Source organism: Poecilia latipinna, unplaced genomic scaffold (assembly GCF_001443285.1).
Source record: "Poecilia latipinna isolate Pla-1442-1.1 unplaced genomic scaffold, P_latipinna-1.0 Scaffold654, whole genome shotgun sequence".
In the NCBI taxonomy this organism is placed as follows: Eukaryota; Metazoa; Chordata; class Actinopteri; order Cyprinodontiformes; family Poeciliidae; genus Poecilia; species Poecilia latipinna.
In genome coordinates this window covers 81,182-95,128 of record NW_015113270.1, presented here as the reverse complement: position 1 = coordinate 95,128, position 13,947 = coordinate 81,182, and the positions used below count along the sequence as shown (strand labels likewise).

The window sequence follows — 13,947 nt, the reverse complement described above, 5'->3', positions numbered from 1 at the left end:
TGTTTTGTTTTTTGTCATGGACTCACCAAACACACATGTCTAAATATATACACTTTAGATTATGTATTTCACAAAAAAATTAGATTGAAATAGATGAGTTTTCTATGAATGATTTGGAGTTAAGTTGCACAAAAAAATCCACAAATAGGCAGGAGTTTACTGAATTACCAAAACTTTGCATCAACCCTTCCTCCTTAACAAGAACATGGTGACAGTGGAAAGAAAAAACAGTTTTAACTGGAAGAAACATCCCATAGAGTCATTCTCAGTACCTGTAATAACTCCATAAACTCTACTGTGCATGTTTTGATTTGAATTAATCAAATTATCCTTTAAATGAACTTTTCAACTCGTATTAGCTCAGATACCTGATTCTGGATTGTTTTTCTCTCTTCGTTTTACCTGTCAGCCCTTGCAGCCTTACATATTCTGCACTCTTGAGCTAATCAATAAGTTCATAGTAATTAAGGGCGGTCCAGTCTGGCCTTTTCAGCTTAAGCACCAAGAAGTGGGTCTCCACTGTGACCGCAGCGCTGCTATTACAGGCCAGGAGCCGCTCTTCTTTCCAGAGAAGGGTGGATCACTTTTCCTCTGCACTCGATTCTAATCTCATTGGCTTCATTTTTGCCCTGTGCCAATAAGGTGTAACCTCATTATCCTAATCTGTCTCGCCTGGTGAGGGACAGGTGAAATTATCATGTTGCCTAAATACTGAGCGGCGGAGATAAATCACCCCAACCTGACGTGGCGGCAGCAGGCATTTCAGCGGCTCGTTAGGAGTCTCAGTGTTCAGCTGTGAGCCCGATGGACTGACGGCTCATTTTGGTGTGAAGTGGCTCTGGTGACGGGCGTCTTCTGCTCACTTAATCAGGCAAAGGTTAACGGCAGTAAAAAGAGTCTGGTGGAGATCCTCCACAGCGCGGTGAGCTGCACCGGTCTCTGCAGACATTACTGGCTGCTTGTTCACATTTTGGCTGCTTCCGATTGTCCCAGACGTCGCTGCTAATGGACACAGATCTGTAGAGTAATGCTGCTTTTAAAGATTAAAACTGGTGAGGCAGGATGTCTGGATTCAGAAAGTTTACTGAGTTTGCTGCAGAGGATCACAGTCAAGTTACACAGTTGTGTTTCTCAGCACTTTATACAAAACAGAGGATTGACTGTATTTAAATTTGCTATTTGGCACAATTCAGTTTATTTTAGGGACTTTAATACATACATTTTGATTTACTAATTCTATAGATTTTAACACATTAAGAATTTTAGCACAATTAATTGCAATTTTTTTTTTAGTTACAAAATTCAGAGCCGGAACCTTTGTTACGTGTTTCTGGTACACCCATGAATATGATGCACAACCAGCATCCTCATGGAACAAAGAGCAGCTTCTTTTGATCCACTAGGGCTTAATTATTTATTCAGAAAAATGATCTGATGGGATGCAGTAAAATACTATTGTTGTGCTAACAGGAATTAGCCTATCAGCTAAGCTATTCAAGCCTAAAATAGCATCTCAATGCTAAACATGTAGCAGCAGCAGCAACGGTGTAATAGCACTTTGCACCAATCTGATGGTTACATTAACTAATATCTTTGTTATTGACCTCATATGTCTATTTATTCAATAATTTAGCAGCAAAAAGGGTTTTTGAATTGAAAAATGTTACTTTGTCCACAGTTGTTGATTGTAAAGTTTTGATTAAACATTTTAAATAAGTCCCACCACTAGTTTATTTTTATGGCACAATTTTCCAACAAATTATCTTAAACCACTGCAGAAACCCTTTATGTAAGAATGTCACAACAGTAGAAAGAAACAACTTTCAAAGTACACAGAGTTACAGAAGCAAAATCTCCATTAATGGGTTGAACCGGGAACCTCGAGCCTGAGAGTAGTTTCCATCAGAAAGAATGACATAATTATTATTGCCATCAGCTCAGTCCGGATAGATACAAACTTAGATATAGAAACGCTAACTTCATCGAGTTAATGGCCTCAAATACTTTATCGATGTCTCCAACCAGGCAACAGAGAGACAAACAAAGCAATAAGCCGGGAGTGTTTCCTCTTCAAGTAAAAGCACAGAGACTGACTGCACACGTGTGAATACAGAAGATCAGTCACAACCAGAAAAGAGACACTTTTGGAAACACAGTTAATGTTAAAGGCAGCACTGGTAATTTGCTAATCCTCTGTGGAAAAACAACTCACTCCAGATATTGAGATTTGAATCAGAGGTGCTGCTGTCCATGGTGCTGGACACTCATTATACGCTGAAGAGACAAACATTAGCAGGCTCTGCTGTTCAGTAGTCCCAAAATGAAACAATATTCTTCATTACTTAATAATCAAAACCTTGTAGATTTAGAGAAAGCACAACGACATGTTAGAGCAGTGCAGACAATTTTAGCTCAAACTGTTGAAAAAATCTGTGATTTTTCAGCTTCATTTTTAGCTAAATGCTAATTAGTAAACAACCTGTAAACTGGAAGTTTTCTGTGTAAGAAAGACGCAACATTGATTGATGTGAACCTTGACTTGTGTCACATGACTGTCAGCAAATCCATTTCATCTGAGACCTGCTAGCTGATTTTGATTAGAAGAAATGATGCCTTCAGTGAGCTCAGGAAAAGCTCGGTTCCACGCCTGTTTATGGGATGCTTGCTGGTTACTGTTGATGTTTTGTACCATTCCTCACTTAGACAAACAGAAACCTTGACGGGTTTGAAAAAGCTGATTCTTTTATTCCGTCTGAATAAACCTCTCAGCAAACATCGTCACAGGTCCTACAGAACACATCAGCTCCAAAACTTCACAGCTTTTAAATGCAATTGTCTGCACTGCAAATAGACAGTTGTGTTTTTTCCCTCTATTGTACTGAGCTGGATCCAGAAATGGACTGGCACTTCGTAAACTACAGGCCACCTGCTACACATAAAGATATGTTTATGTTGGTTCTGCACCATGCAGCTTTATCTGCCGGAGTGGAATGAAGCTACGCAGCACAAAGCGACGCATGAAAAGCAGATAAATAGGACGGTGCTGAAAGCAGCAAGAGGAGGCGGTGTGCTGTTCCAAAACCTGCATTGTTCAAAACATTGCATATAAGAAAACATGAACACTTCATAATGGATACGCAAGAAAGATCAATCCTGAGACCGTTTGTGTGCTCTGCTCTGAGTTTGTTGGAGTCAGATGGGCTAAAGAGATGAACAGTTTTCTGGTTGTTGAGGTTCTTCCACTTTCTAAGTTTCCAGTTGGCAGGAAGTGAGTGAGATCAAACAGGATGTGGGTTTTTATAGGTGAGACTAGAAGTAAGCTGGGAGAATAAATCAGAATATTTGTCTCTCGTTGTGGAGGAATTTCAGCTCACTTCTAACAACGTTGCTTCAGTTCATTGAGTTTTCGGTTTCTGCACAGCTCTGTCCAAATCATTTCAGCCACTCTGAGGCTGGACTTTGACTGGGCCGCTGCAACAGCTTGATTCTATTCTTTATCTTACGTTGTGGATTTGTTGCTGTGTCGTACAGATGTGGCGTATTTGAGTCCATGTTTCTTTGATCTGTAGAGAATTCAACTCAAATACGATTTTTTTTTTCCATGTCCAACTTTTTCACAGCAGTCCGAATAACCCAATTCCAATCTTTTCACCTGATTTGTGCCTCTTCCATATGTGACACTAGAACAGAATGGAACAAAATAGAAACTTTTTCATTGTCACCTGAACAACAAAGCTAAATGTGCCTTCAGTTGTTGCCAAATGCGCGCAATAAGACAGGAAAAGCTAAACTGAACACGTGCCATGATAGATTTCAAAGCGTCTGATGGTTGAACGATCATGTAGATTCTCAGCCAACTTTGAGACATGCATCATAATTCTGCACCAGAGAACAGCAGGCGCAGTAAATGCAGACATAAACCGCTCACAGAGAAGTCTGATTGCAGCTACATTTAATTAGTAGCAAGAAAAACCATTTAAAAAAAAAAAAAAAAAAAAAAGGATTTCAGTAAAAAAACTGTAAATGGGTAAGAAGACCTGCTGTGTGAATGTAACTGAGGACTTCCAGGTGTCCAGGTGCTGTGGAAGCCCAGATCATCAGCCCTCCACCTCCGTGCTTTCCTCTGGCCTGAGGCTGTTCGCTTTTCTCCAAACATGTTTCATGTCCAGGGATCTCAGAAGTCTTGAGCTTCGTGCAGTCGGACCTTTGCAAATCTAAATACATAAGTTTTACTGATTCTGCCTGTTTCTAACTGTCCTGCATAAACTCTGACATTTAACATGCAAACTGAAGCTGCTGGATTTGAGTTTTTTGTTAAATATTGTAGTGTGATGTGTCATGTTTTTGTTCTGCTGCTGTTTTTATCTTTTTGTAAATTTTAGAACTAAAAGAGGATTTTTTTTATTTGTTGTGAGACTGAATGATCTAAGATCTTTGTAGCTGGCAGCAGAGCTGAATGCAGAGGTTTCCTCTCCTCATTCGTTGAAAATAAAGATGCTGCTGAACTTTCTTCCAGTTAAAGTTAGTTGATGCAAGTTTCTCTGTAGAGGAAGCGTTATCTTTCTTACAGAGTTGCCCACACAGTCCTTGATTCTGCAGATTGATGCACAAAAGCTGTCAGCTCTTCAAAAAAATAATCTGATGGACCAAAATCATCATGGGTGTTTTCCTCACTCCATTCTTCCGATTGGAAAACACAATTAGATTTGATCATTTGCTGCAGGCAGAGTTGAGCTGTGACATTGGCAGTGATGAAGATTATTGAATGTGTTTGATTTGTTCTTTTAAATGTGAACATTGGAAATTGTTTGTGCTCTGATAAAGTGCTTTTACCAGCGAAGCTGAGGTGCCGGTCTGAATACGCAGCTGCCTGTGGGGCTCGGCTCCTGAACACTGGGCTTATTTAGACACCTTTTTGACACCGAGCTTTGTGGTCTCAATTTCTTGCCACAAAGGCGGGTAAATCAATACATTCACTGGATCCATACATAAGAGCACTGCTGATTTATTCCTGCTGGGCCTCCAAGGAAACATTAGGGATCAGCCAGCCTGGTTAAAATGCTGTAAATACAGAAAACACCCCAGATTTTAAAGCTTTGATGACCTTAAAAAACATCTAGAATAACAAAAATATGTCACTGGAATGATCCAACCTTTACTTTGATCACATTTGGTCAGTAAATTACTCTGGTGCTGCTGTTCGTTTTTAGTAAGATTCCATTTTTCTAATTTATTAATTTTCTTAAACCGATCAATATCTAGGAACTTTTCATCAGTAACCCATGACTTTTTGGTTTCCTCAGGTGCAAATATAATGTGACACAAAGGCCCATTTTACACAGGAGGATGGTTTACTGTCAGACAGCTGCAACAAAGTGTCTCCATAGCAACCCTCAGACACCACATTCATGTAATCTGTTTCTTTGAAGCAGGAAAACGACTTTTTAAAGTTCTACCACCACAAATGTAAACATGTGGAATTTAGTGAAGTCTGTTGGGACTTTGTGCTTTAAAATGCAGCTTTTCAGCAGCAAACAGTCCAGGAGAGTTTAACCTGAAAACTGCCCACATGTCCACTCCGTAGCATGGTGGAGGGTCAGTGATGCTGTGGGTCTGTTTCTCTTTAAACACACAGTCTTCTATGAAACAGAATCAACCTCACCTGATAAAGAATGTCTTTTAAAATATAAATATAGCAAATTCAGGCTTTAGCAGTTTTCAGTTTTTCATTGAATAATTGCATTGAAGTTTCTGAACAGAACGACATTAACGGTACCAAGACCGTATGAAAAAAATATATCCATCAGGGTTTTTTGGTAAAGATTTTATAGTCTTCTGTATTTTAAAACCTAAAAATAGAAATTAAAATTGTGATTGATTATATGATTATTTAAAAATATATATTTTTGTTACTGAACCAGCTTTATAAGTAGAATATAGAGAAAAATACTTCACTCATTTCAGAAAGCAAATAATCTTTCTTGAAAATCCACTCAAAGCTACAGTTACACCTTTCCCTAACACACTTCTTCCTTCCACTAAACTTCCTCTGAATATGTTTTAACTTTTTCTTTTAATTCTATGAGTCAGTCCCAAAATTTGTAAAAACATAAATTACTCATTTAAAGCAAATAATAAAAAAAAGCTTTCATTACATTTATGTTACAGATAAATTGTCCTTTTCTTGCTTAATTGAGTCAGCCGATGTTACTTCCATCCCAACAGGCCATTGAATGCATCACGCAGGGCCGGGAGCTGGAGCGGCCCCGGACCTGCCCCAAGGAGGTGTACCAGCTGATGCACGGCTGCTGGCAGAGGGAGCCCCAGCAGAGGATGGTCATCAAGGACATCCACAGCCGCCTGCTGGAGCTGGTCAAGAACCCGCCCGTTTACCTGGACATCCTGGGCTGACGCGGGCCAGACGCAGCCAGGGAGCAGAAATCAAAGACTCAAAGAGTCGGGATTTACGTAAACGGCTTATGTTGCTTCATTTAAGGCTTTATTTTAAGTTTGGAGATAAGCTTTTCTCCCCATTTCTACTTGACTCAGAGTCCTGCTTTCTGCCCTGAGCTGCTCTGGAAAAATGTCAAATGTTTACCAAAGTGTTGAAAAGTTTATCTGCTGTGGGATCAGTGGGATGGGACGTGCATGGAAAGTGTTGAAGATTTGTTCAAATTTTGCAACTTAAAAGAAAAAGTGTTTTCTGGATTTGGATGCAGCAGGAAGGTATTTGTGTAACTGATCTGAGTGGGGGGTTCATGTAAATGTAAATAAGAAAAACCCAATGAATGTTTTTCATGTGTCAAGTTGTCTGTATCATATACTTATTTTTTAAAAAAGAAAAAGATTTGTTGAATATGAAGTGGAGAGAATAATCCCCATGTTTACATTTAATGTTGACAGAAATGCGTTTCCAGTCAGCGGCGGTTTGACCTGCGACACACACGCCACACTGGCTTTTTCTTCAAAATTAGCAACATTTTAACATGCGACTGTGAGAAAGAAAAAAAAAAAATCAAAGCACTGCAGTGAAATCTGGTAAGAGGGCGAGATGGAGGGGGGGTGAAAGCCTGAGATGGTTTGAGAGGCAACAGATGGATTAAAGAGTAACTCCAGGAGGGACAGATGGCGCTGGAAGAGAAACTGGAGAAAAAAAACAAGATCAGGTGAACAAACCACTGCAGCGCCTCGTGTAAATACTACATGTATATACGCTGTATTAGTGTCTCATTTATGTACAGAAGAGATCAGAAGTTTACATACACTTTTTGGGAGCATGCATTATTAATTTTGGGCTGTTCTTCATTTATTACAACCAACCAGCCTTTTATCTTTATTTTATTTTTTTTATTTTTAATCAGTCCCTGGCTCAGATAAACATTCAAAAACACAAAATATTACCAAATATGTTGTCTGGTTTTTGGACCAAAATAAGAAAACAACTTACAAGTGACTTTTCAGCTTGTTTAGAATCAATAATTCCTTAATATTAATTTTAAAAAGTACTAGTTATTAGTTCAGGTTATTTCACTTACAAACAACACAGGAAAAATGTAAGTAAAATAATTTGCAAGTGGAATATTCAAATAATTTTAAGAAATTACTGGCTTAAAAGAAGCTCATATTTCTTGCCTAAAAGTTACTTGGGAATTAGCTTTGTCTTATTTCAATTACGATACTTGCACAAAAACTAAAAGAAGACAATAAGATTTAAATCAGGATAGGTGCATGTTCTACTATCTTTCCACAGTTTAAAAAATTAAAAGCCCAAACGTCGATGCTCTTGGTTGGTGTACGTAAACTTCTGACTCAGACTGTATCTTCATTGTTCCTCCACCACTTTGTATATTGTCTGACCTTAAAAATAAAGTTGTTTGAAAAAAAATAAATAAATAAAGAGCGTCAGAGTCCCTGTGCATCGGTCAATCCATCATTAAGATACTCTTCAGAGTGAATAATGATCTGTGCTCTTGTCTGTACTTAAAGTTGGGCATCTTAACAAGCTATTCAGGAGCCTTCGGTTATTTTGACGAACTAATCAGCAACCTGCGACGTCTCCACGGGATGCTCAGCAGACGGTTATTGAAAAGGAATAATCATGTTTCATATTGCCTTACCGTCACCCCCCTCAGCAAACAAACACCCTCCAAAAAAAAAAATAAAATAAAATAAAATTCTCGCCTCCATCACTCTGTATGCAGAGCGTCTCTGGGGAGGGGTAATGGATTGTGAGTAATGCTATCATCCCTTTCTCCCCTCCTCCCTGGGTACCAGGGGGAGGACGGAGAGATGGGGGCATCTGGTGGAAAACAAAACAAAAAAAAAAACACTTGGAGGACTCGTGTCTGGCATATTGTTTCTTCTAGTGTCTTACAAGCAGATTCAGGCCAGATAGGATTAGAACAGAGTGTAGTGTTTGTCCCTGGTCTCCTTAAGGGCTCCCTTTGTGGTTTCAGAATGAAGCTTTTTTAATAAGCACTCGAGGCTCCATCCTGGTTGGATGTGGAATATGGAGGATAATAAGAGCTGGAAATGAGGCCATTTTTAAAATGGAAGTCCTATTAGAGCTTTGCAGCAGGAAACTTTCCTTTTCAGTCCTTCACCTCATCTCATAATGTACGCACACAGAATATTGATTCCTCATAATAATTATTTCTTTTAGGATAATGGCAGAGCCAATTCATTGTGGCCTGTGTCCACAGCTAATAATAAACCACTCTGTGTGCTTTGCAGACCACCTTGTGAGTCTCACAGTAGGAAAAGAAAGGAAGCTAATGAATCAAAAGCACAGCGGACAAAACTGCACAACTTGATCAAGAAATCCACAAGCTTTTAAAAACCGTCCACTATTTTATTCTGCAGCCCTTTAATTCGTCTTCTAGGGTTCAATATTTGAAAAAAGGTTAAATAATTACCAAAAAAATCTGAATTTAAAGTTAAGTGCATTCAAATAAACAGATAAAATGCAACAACATAAAGAGCTTAAATAAAAAAGCTCACTGAATGATTCTAATTAAAAATATAAAAATAAACTAAAAGCGACTCCAGTGCTGCTTTTGTCAGGCAGAAACCCGGTTTTAATACTAAATATTTTGCTCCTAAACCCGATTTACCTGCAGAATAATCTTCGCCCTCTCCTTACTCTTCGCTGCTCGGCCTGGAGTGGAGCTTCTTGTTCTGCACTGCCCTCTGGTGGTCACACACACGAACTGCTCAGGCTCATTTCCGGTTGCTTGGATGAGAGGCATGAGTTTTATCAGCATGCTTCGCTGTTTGTAACACAGAACTCAAAGATGGTTCTCACCTTTTCTTCTGCAGGTGTCCTGACCAATCAGGAGGCTCCATCCCTGCAGACGCTCAGTCTGTCCTGGATGTTTTTCTTTACTCTGAATTTCAGAAGTAGCGTCTATTTCTGCCCTTCTTGTTCACAGCGTGATACAAATACACACACATTTGCACAAACACACACGCAAACACACCTGCGCTGCAGTAGCTCTGCACCGGTGGCGCAGGATTTTTCAACTCAGTCCGCAGCTGAATTTATAAAAACTATGAAACCGGTTTGTTTTCAGGTACATAAAATGATTCCAGTGACAACAGCTACTTTTATAAAAGCCTTAATTTATTATTCATGTCTAATAAAACTAAGCGGCAAAATACAAATGGTACACAAAATGTAAATAAGTATTTATACCGTTTAAGAGCTCTCTGAATTTAAAAGAAAATAAAAATTGTGTAAAACACTTCTTTAAAAAAAGGCACCAATAGTTTTTCCCTCCACTAACCTCTAACATCATCATAATCTTCCTACTAACATTATGTTTCTGTTGCATATGATCCCAAAAAAATCCTTCAATACACAATATGTAAAAAAGAAAAAAAAAAGCCAAAAAGTGCAACCTGCATCACTCCGTCCACAGAGACTCAATGGAAAGACGTTACAGTGATACGGTCAAGTTGGATTTTCTCATCAAAATAATGCAGTTTGGAAGAAGTATATATACATATATATCTCGCTCTCTCTCTCTATATATATATATGTATAGATATACATGATGTTGAAGTTTTGACCCTTAAGTGTCTGAGGAAGAACAATGAGAGGAATGCCACAGAAAATCCCTGAAATCAACAGGATCAAACTGGGGAACGTTGCAACATGATAAATGCTGAGATGAGGAAAATCTGAGGTAAAATAATAAAAAATACATTCAGGGTAAAGAGTGCTCTTTAATCTGATGCTGCCACTCAAACCCAGCACAGTAACCCTGGCAATATACATATAATAAAAATAGAAGTGTGTGTGCACTTTGTGTTTTCTACTCACAATTTCCATCAGTTTCCACCTCAGCGTCCGACACGGACCTGGACTGCACCTCATTCCCTTTAAATCACCTACGGATATCCCGCTGACCGAGTCGTTCCACTAAACATGACGAGTGTGTGAATGTGTGTGAGTGAGCGTGTGTTAGCAGCGTGGCATTTCTACCGGAGAAGAAACCTGTTTTAGACGGATTTCAGCCCGTTTGTCAGTTAAAATGAGGAACAGAGAAAACCTTCATCTGCAGAATGAACCATCTGCAACATCCAGCTTCCAATTAACCGTCCTCTTCTGTTAGTCCTGCTGCCGGATCTACAGGCTGTTCAATTATTGTTGCTCATTTAGGTCAAAAACTTTTCCTCAAACAAGTGGGAAAAAAAAAATAAAAATTTTGAAATCGACTTTTTTTTTTAATGCCAGAATCTATCTTGCATTTTCTCTTCCAGATTTTTCAGCCACAAACAAAAATAGCAGCTTTATACCAGAATTCAGACGATCTGAAGCAAAAATGGTTCATTTGAGCAGCAATCATGATTCGTCATTATTTCTGACAAATATGTATGACATTTTATTTTATTCAGGCAGTAAAATAGCTTAATGTGATCTCTGCACACATAATGACCATATTAGATTAGATTGATTTTCTTTGATAAAATAAATATAGAAAAGTTGCAACAGAGTTTCAAAAAATGCATTTAAAAGCTTTTGATTTCTGCAAATCCATATTTCCCATCACTTTTAACCCATTACTCATCCAGACAGAAAATATTAAATGCACTGCTTTTCCACACAGACCAAGAATCCTGGGTCAAGCAAACTATTTTTAAATAAAAAATGTTGAGATGAAAAGTAGCTTCATGATCTGGATTTTTTTCCACTTGTTTTAGGATCATTAAGGTTATAAAAATGAGCAGACAGAACATGATCCTTTTAAGATAAATGCAATTAATAGGAGAAAATATTGCTTCTTCATCACATTTTGCACTTAAATTAAAATTTCTTAAAAGAAATTATTTCAGTGATTAATGTAAACAAGAGTCAACTGGGTTGAGATTTATGAAGCATAAATGACCCGTTAAAGTTTTTGCTTCAGTGCAGTTCTACAAAAATGATCATGAATGGTAATGATTCTAAACAAACTCCACTTTGTCCATTTCTCTGAATCCCACCAACCTGTGTGAAACAAACGTTAAAGTTCTCTGAACATCAATAAGGTCAGAATGTAATTAGCATCAGTTTCCTGTAGGAAGCAGAGACGGACCGAGAGGCCGCTCCGCCGCTGCCATGGGAACGGAACGTTGTGAAAGTGGTACCTGTCTTTTAATCACCGCCACACTTTCTGCCCCCAGAAGCCCCTTCCAGGGCAGATTGTGTGGCTTATAATGAGGCGGGCAATCAGGAGAAATAAAAAAGAAAAAGGAAAAGAAACCGCACGGCTCTGAAAATCAATTCCCGTCAGCGAGGAGCGAAATCAATCTGTGGACTTTTAAGAGCTGCCGATCCAATCTGCATTATTTTACCGAGCCGCTGCGCTCGCAGAACAACCCGACCAACTGACATGTCCAGTTAGGAGGAATACTTTGGGCGCAATCTCAGAATTTCTTTCAATTTGAACCGAATGTTTCCAGTTTGAGGTTTAAAAACATGCAGCAGGCGTCCTTCAACCCAGAGCCTTCCTCGACCCGAACATCAGGTCGAGGCTTCAGAAACCGAATCTGGGTCTTCAGCCGCTGCGCAGACACAAGCACTTAAAACAACAGAGGGACTGTGAAACCAGCGCTACTGGGAAACCTTTCCTTTGGAAAGCTGATGAGTCCGCCGCGCTTTGGGAGCGCCTCCTCACTGCTCCCTGTGGGCGTGCTGCTGGGCGGAGCCAGGCCGGCTTTTCCACAGCAGCGGCGCGCTGAAGATGCCGATGACGGCCAGGTTGAGGGCGACGCTGACGGCGAGCGCCCCGATGGTCCCCAGGAAGGACGGCGTCGCCCCGTGGAGCTGGAGCCACGCCCTCCGGGACGTCATGTCCGCGACCACGCCCTCCATCTGGAAGTGGGTTCCCACCACGGCGCTGATGTGGAACAGCTGGTGGCTGTGGCCTAAGCGAGCGAGCAGAGGAGTCCGTTAGCAGGTGACACCCAGCGGCTGAGGATCACAGGAAACTCTACATGCTGGCCAATCTTTCAAAGTAAAACCTCTAATCAAATCCCTGAAACTGAAGCGTTTCTATGGATTAAAGCAAAACTACTGATTTTTTTCATTTTTCCCAAAAAGGCATCATGTTACATAAAAACATTCTGCAGTAATTAAGTTTATAGCAGCAACTGGAAGCTCACACTGCAGAAATGACAAAATCTTACAAACGATGTCTAGTTTCTAGTTCAAATATACTATTGCACTTGAAAAACTAACTTATAAGTAACTTTTCAGCAAGATATGGGAGTTTTATTTAAGGCAATACTCTTTGAATATTTATTAAAAGTGACAGTTCTACTGGCAGATTATTTCACTTAATGTGAAAAATGTCCTATCCATCCATCCATCCATCCATTTTCTGAACACCCTTGTCCCTCAGTGGGGTCGGGAGGGGTGCTGGTGCCTATCTCCAGCTAACGTTCCGGGCAAGAGGCAGGGTACATCCTGGACAGGTCGCCAGTCTGTCGCAGTGAAAAATGTCCTATTAAAAGTAAAATAATCTGCCAGTAGAACTAGTACTTTAATCAAAATTAAGGAATTCACATAAAACAAGCTTCCATATGTTACTGAAAAGTTATTTGTAAGTTAGTTTTGTCTTATTTCAAGTATACAAAGATATGATTTTATTTGGGGTTTAATGAGTAACAAAATAGCAAAAATCATTGAAAATATTTTTCAAATGGCACCAAAAAATTTAATTTTCATCCTAATAAATAAATCACAAAAACAATCACAAAATCCTGGATTGACCGTTTGATCTGCTGATGCTTATTTTAATATTTGGTTTAACTTGTAAACAGACTTTGCTTTCTTGTCTATCATTTCTAACAATGAAACACAAACAGGAGAGCAAGGAAACAATCAGAGGAGTTTCCATGGCGTCCAATCCAAAGCCTCTGATGTGGATCCAGTATTGTTCAGGCTCAGATAAAAGAATATTATTTAACAGCTACACCCCGATTCAGGAGAAAAACAATTCACACCCTTTGACCTTTTTTTTTTACTTTTATCACAAACATCAGTTTATTTTATGAGGAGTCCCAGCCAGCATGCCTAGGTGGGACCCATGTGGGGACAAGGAGGGCAGACTATATGGGTCCCATATGGGTTTGTCCGCGGGTTCCACGATGGCCCCACATGGGTTTGCCCATGTAGGGCCACAGCCCAAATGGGTGCTACATGGGCCCTAATTGGACAAAACCCATGTGGGCCACCACCATATAGGGCCCATGCAGGGCCCATGTGGGCTCTGCCCCTACATGGGCAAACCCATGTAGGGCCATCGTGGAACCCGCGGACAAACCCATATGGGACCCATATAGTATGCCCTCCTTGTCCCCACATGGGGCCCACCTAGGCATGCTGGCTGGGTACATGTGCTACAAATACAAATACTGTGGCAGTGTTGAAACTTTTCCCTAGTAATGCTGAGAAATAAG

General features: G+C 39.8%; 2 protein-coding genes across 3 annotated transcripts in view; one reads left to right on the top strand and one right to left on the bottom strand.

The window, feature by feature from the left end:
* The window catches only part of ntrk1 (neurotrophic tyrosine kinase, receptor, type 1), a 49,214-nt gene extending 42,057 nt beyond the window's left edge, over positions 1 to 7,157 (top strand). The window contains exons 17-18 of the mRNA XM_015043876.1: positions 834 to 922; positions 6,202 to 7,157. Of these exons, the coding sequence (XP_014899362.1) occupies positions 834 to 922; positions 6,202 to 6,411 (299 nt within the window). The 3' untranslated portion in view covers positions 6,412 to 7,157. The remainder of the gene's footprint in view (positions 1 to 833; positions 923 to 6,201) is intronic.
* Positions 7,158 to 9,830: 2,673 nt separating this feature from the next.
* The window catches only part of paqr6 (progestin and adipoQ receptor family member VI), a 28,199-nt gene continuing 24,082 nt past the window's right edge, over positions 9,831 to 13,947 (bottom strand). For both annotated transcript variants that reach the window (XM_015043867.1, XM_015043868.1), the window contains exon 8: positions 9,831 to 12,411. In XM_015043867.1, coding sequence (XP_014899353.1) covers positions 12,158 to 12,411 — 254 coding nt within the window. In that variant the 3' untranslated portion in view covers positions 9,831 to 12,157. The remainder of the gene's footprint in view (positions 12,412 to 13,947) is intronic.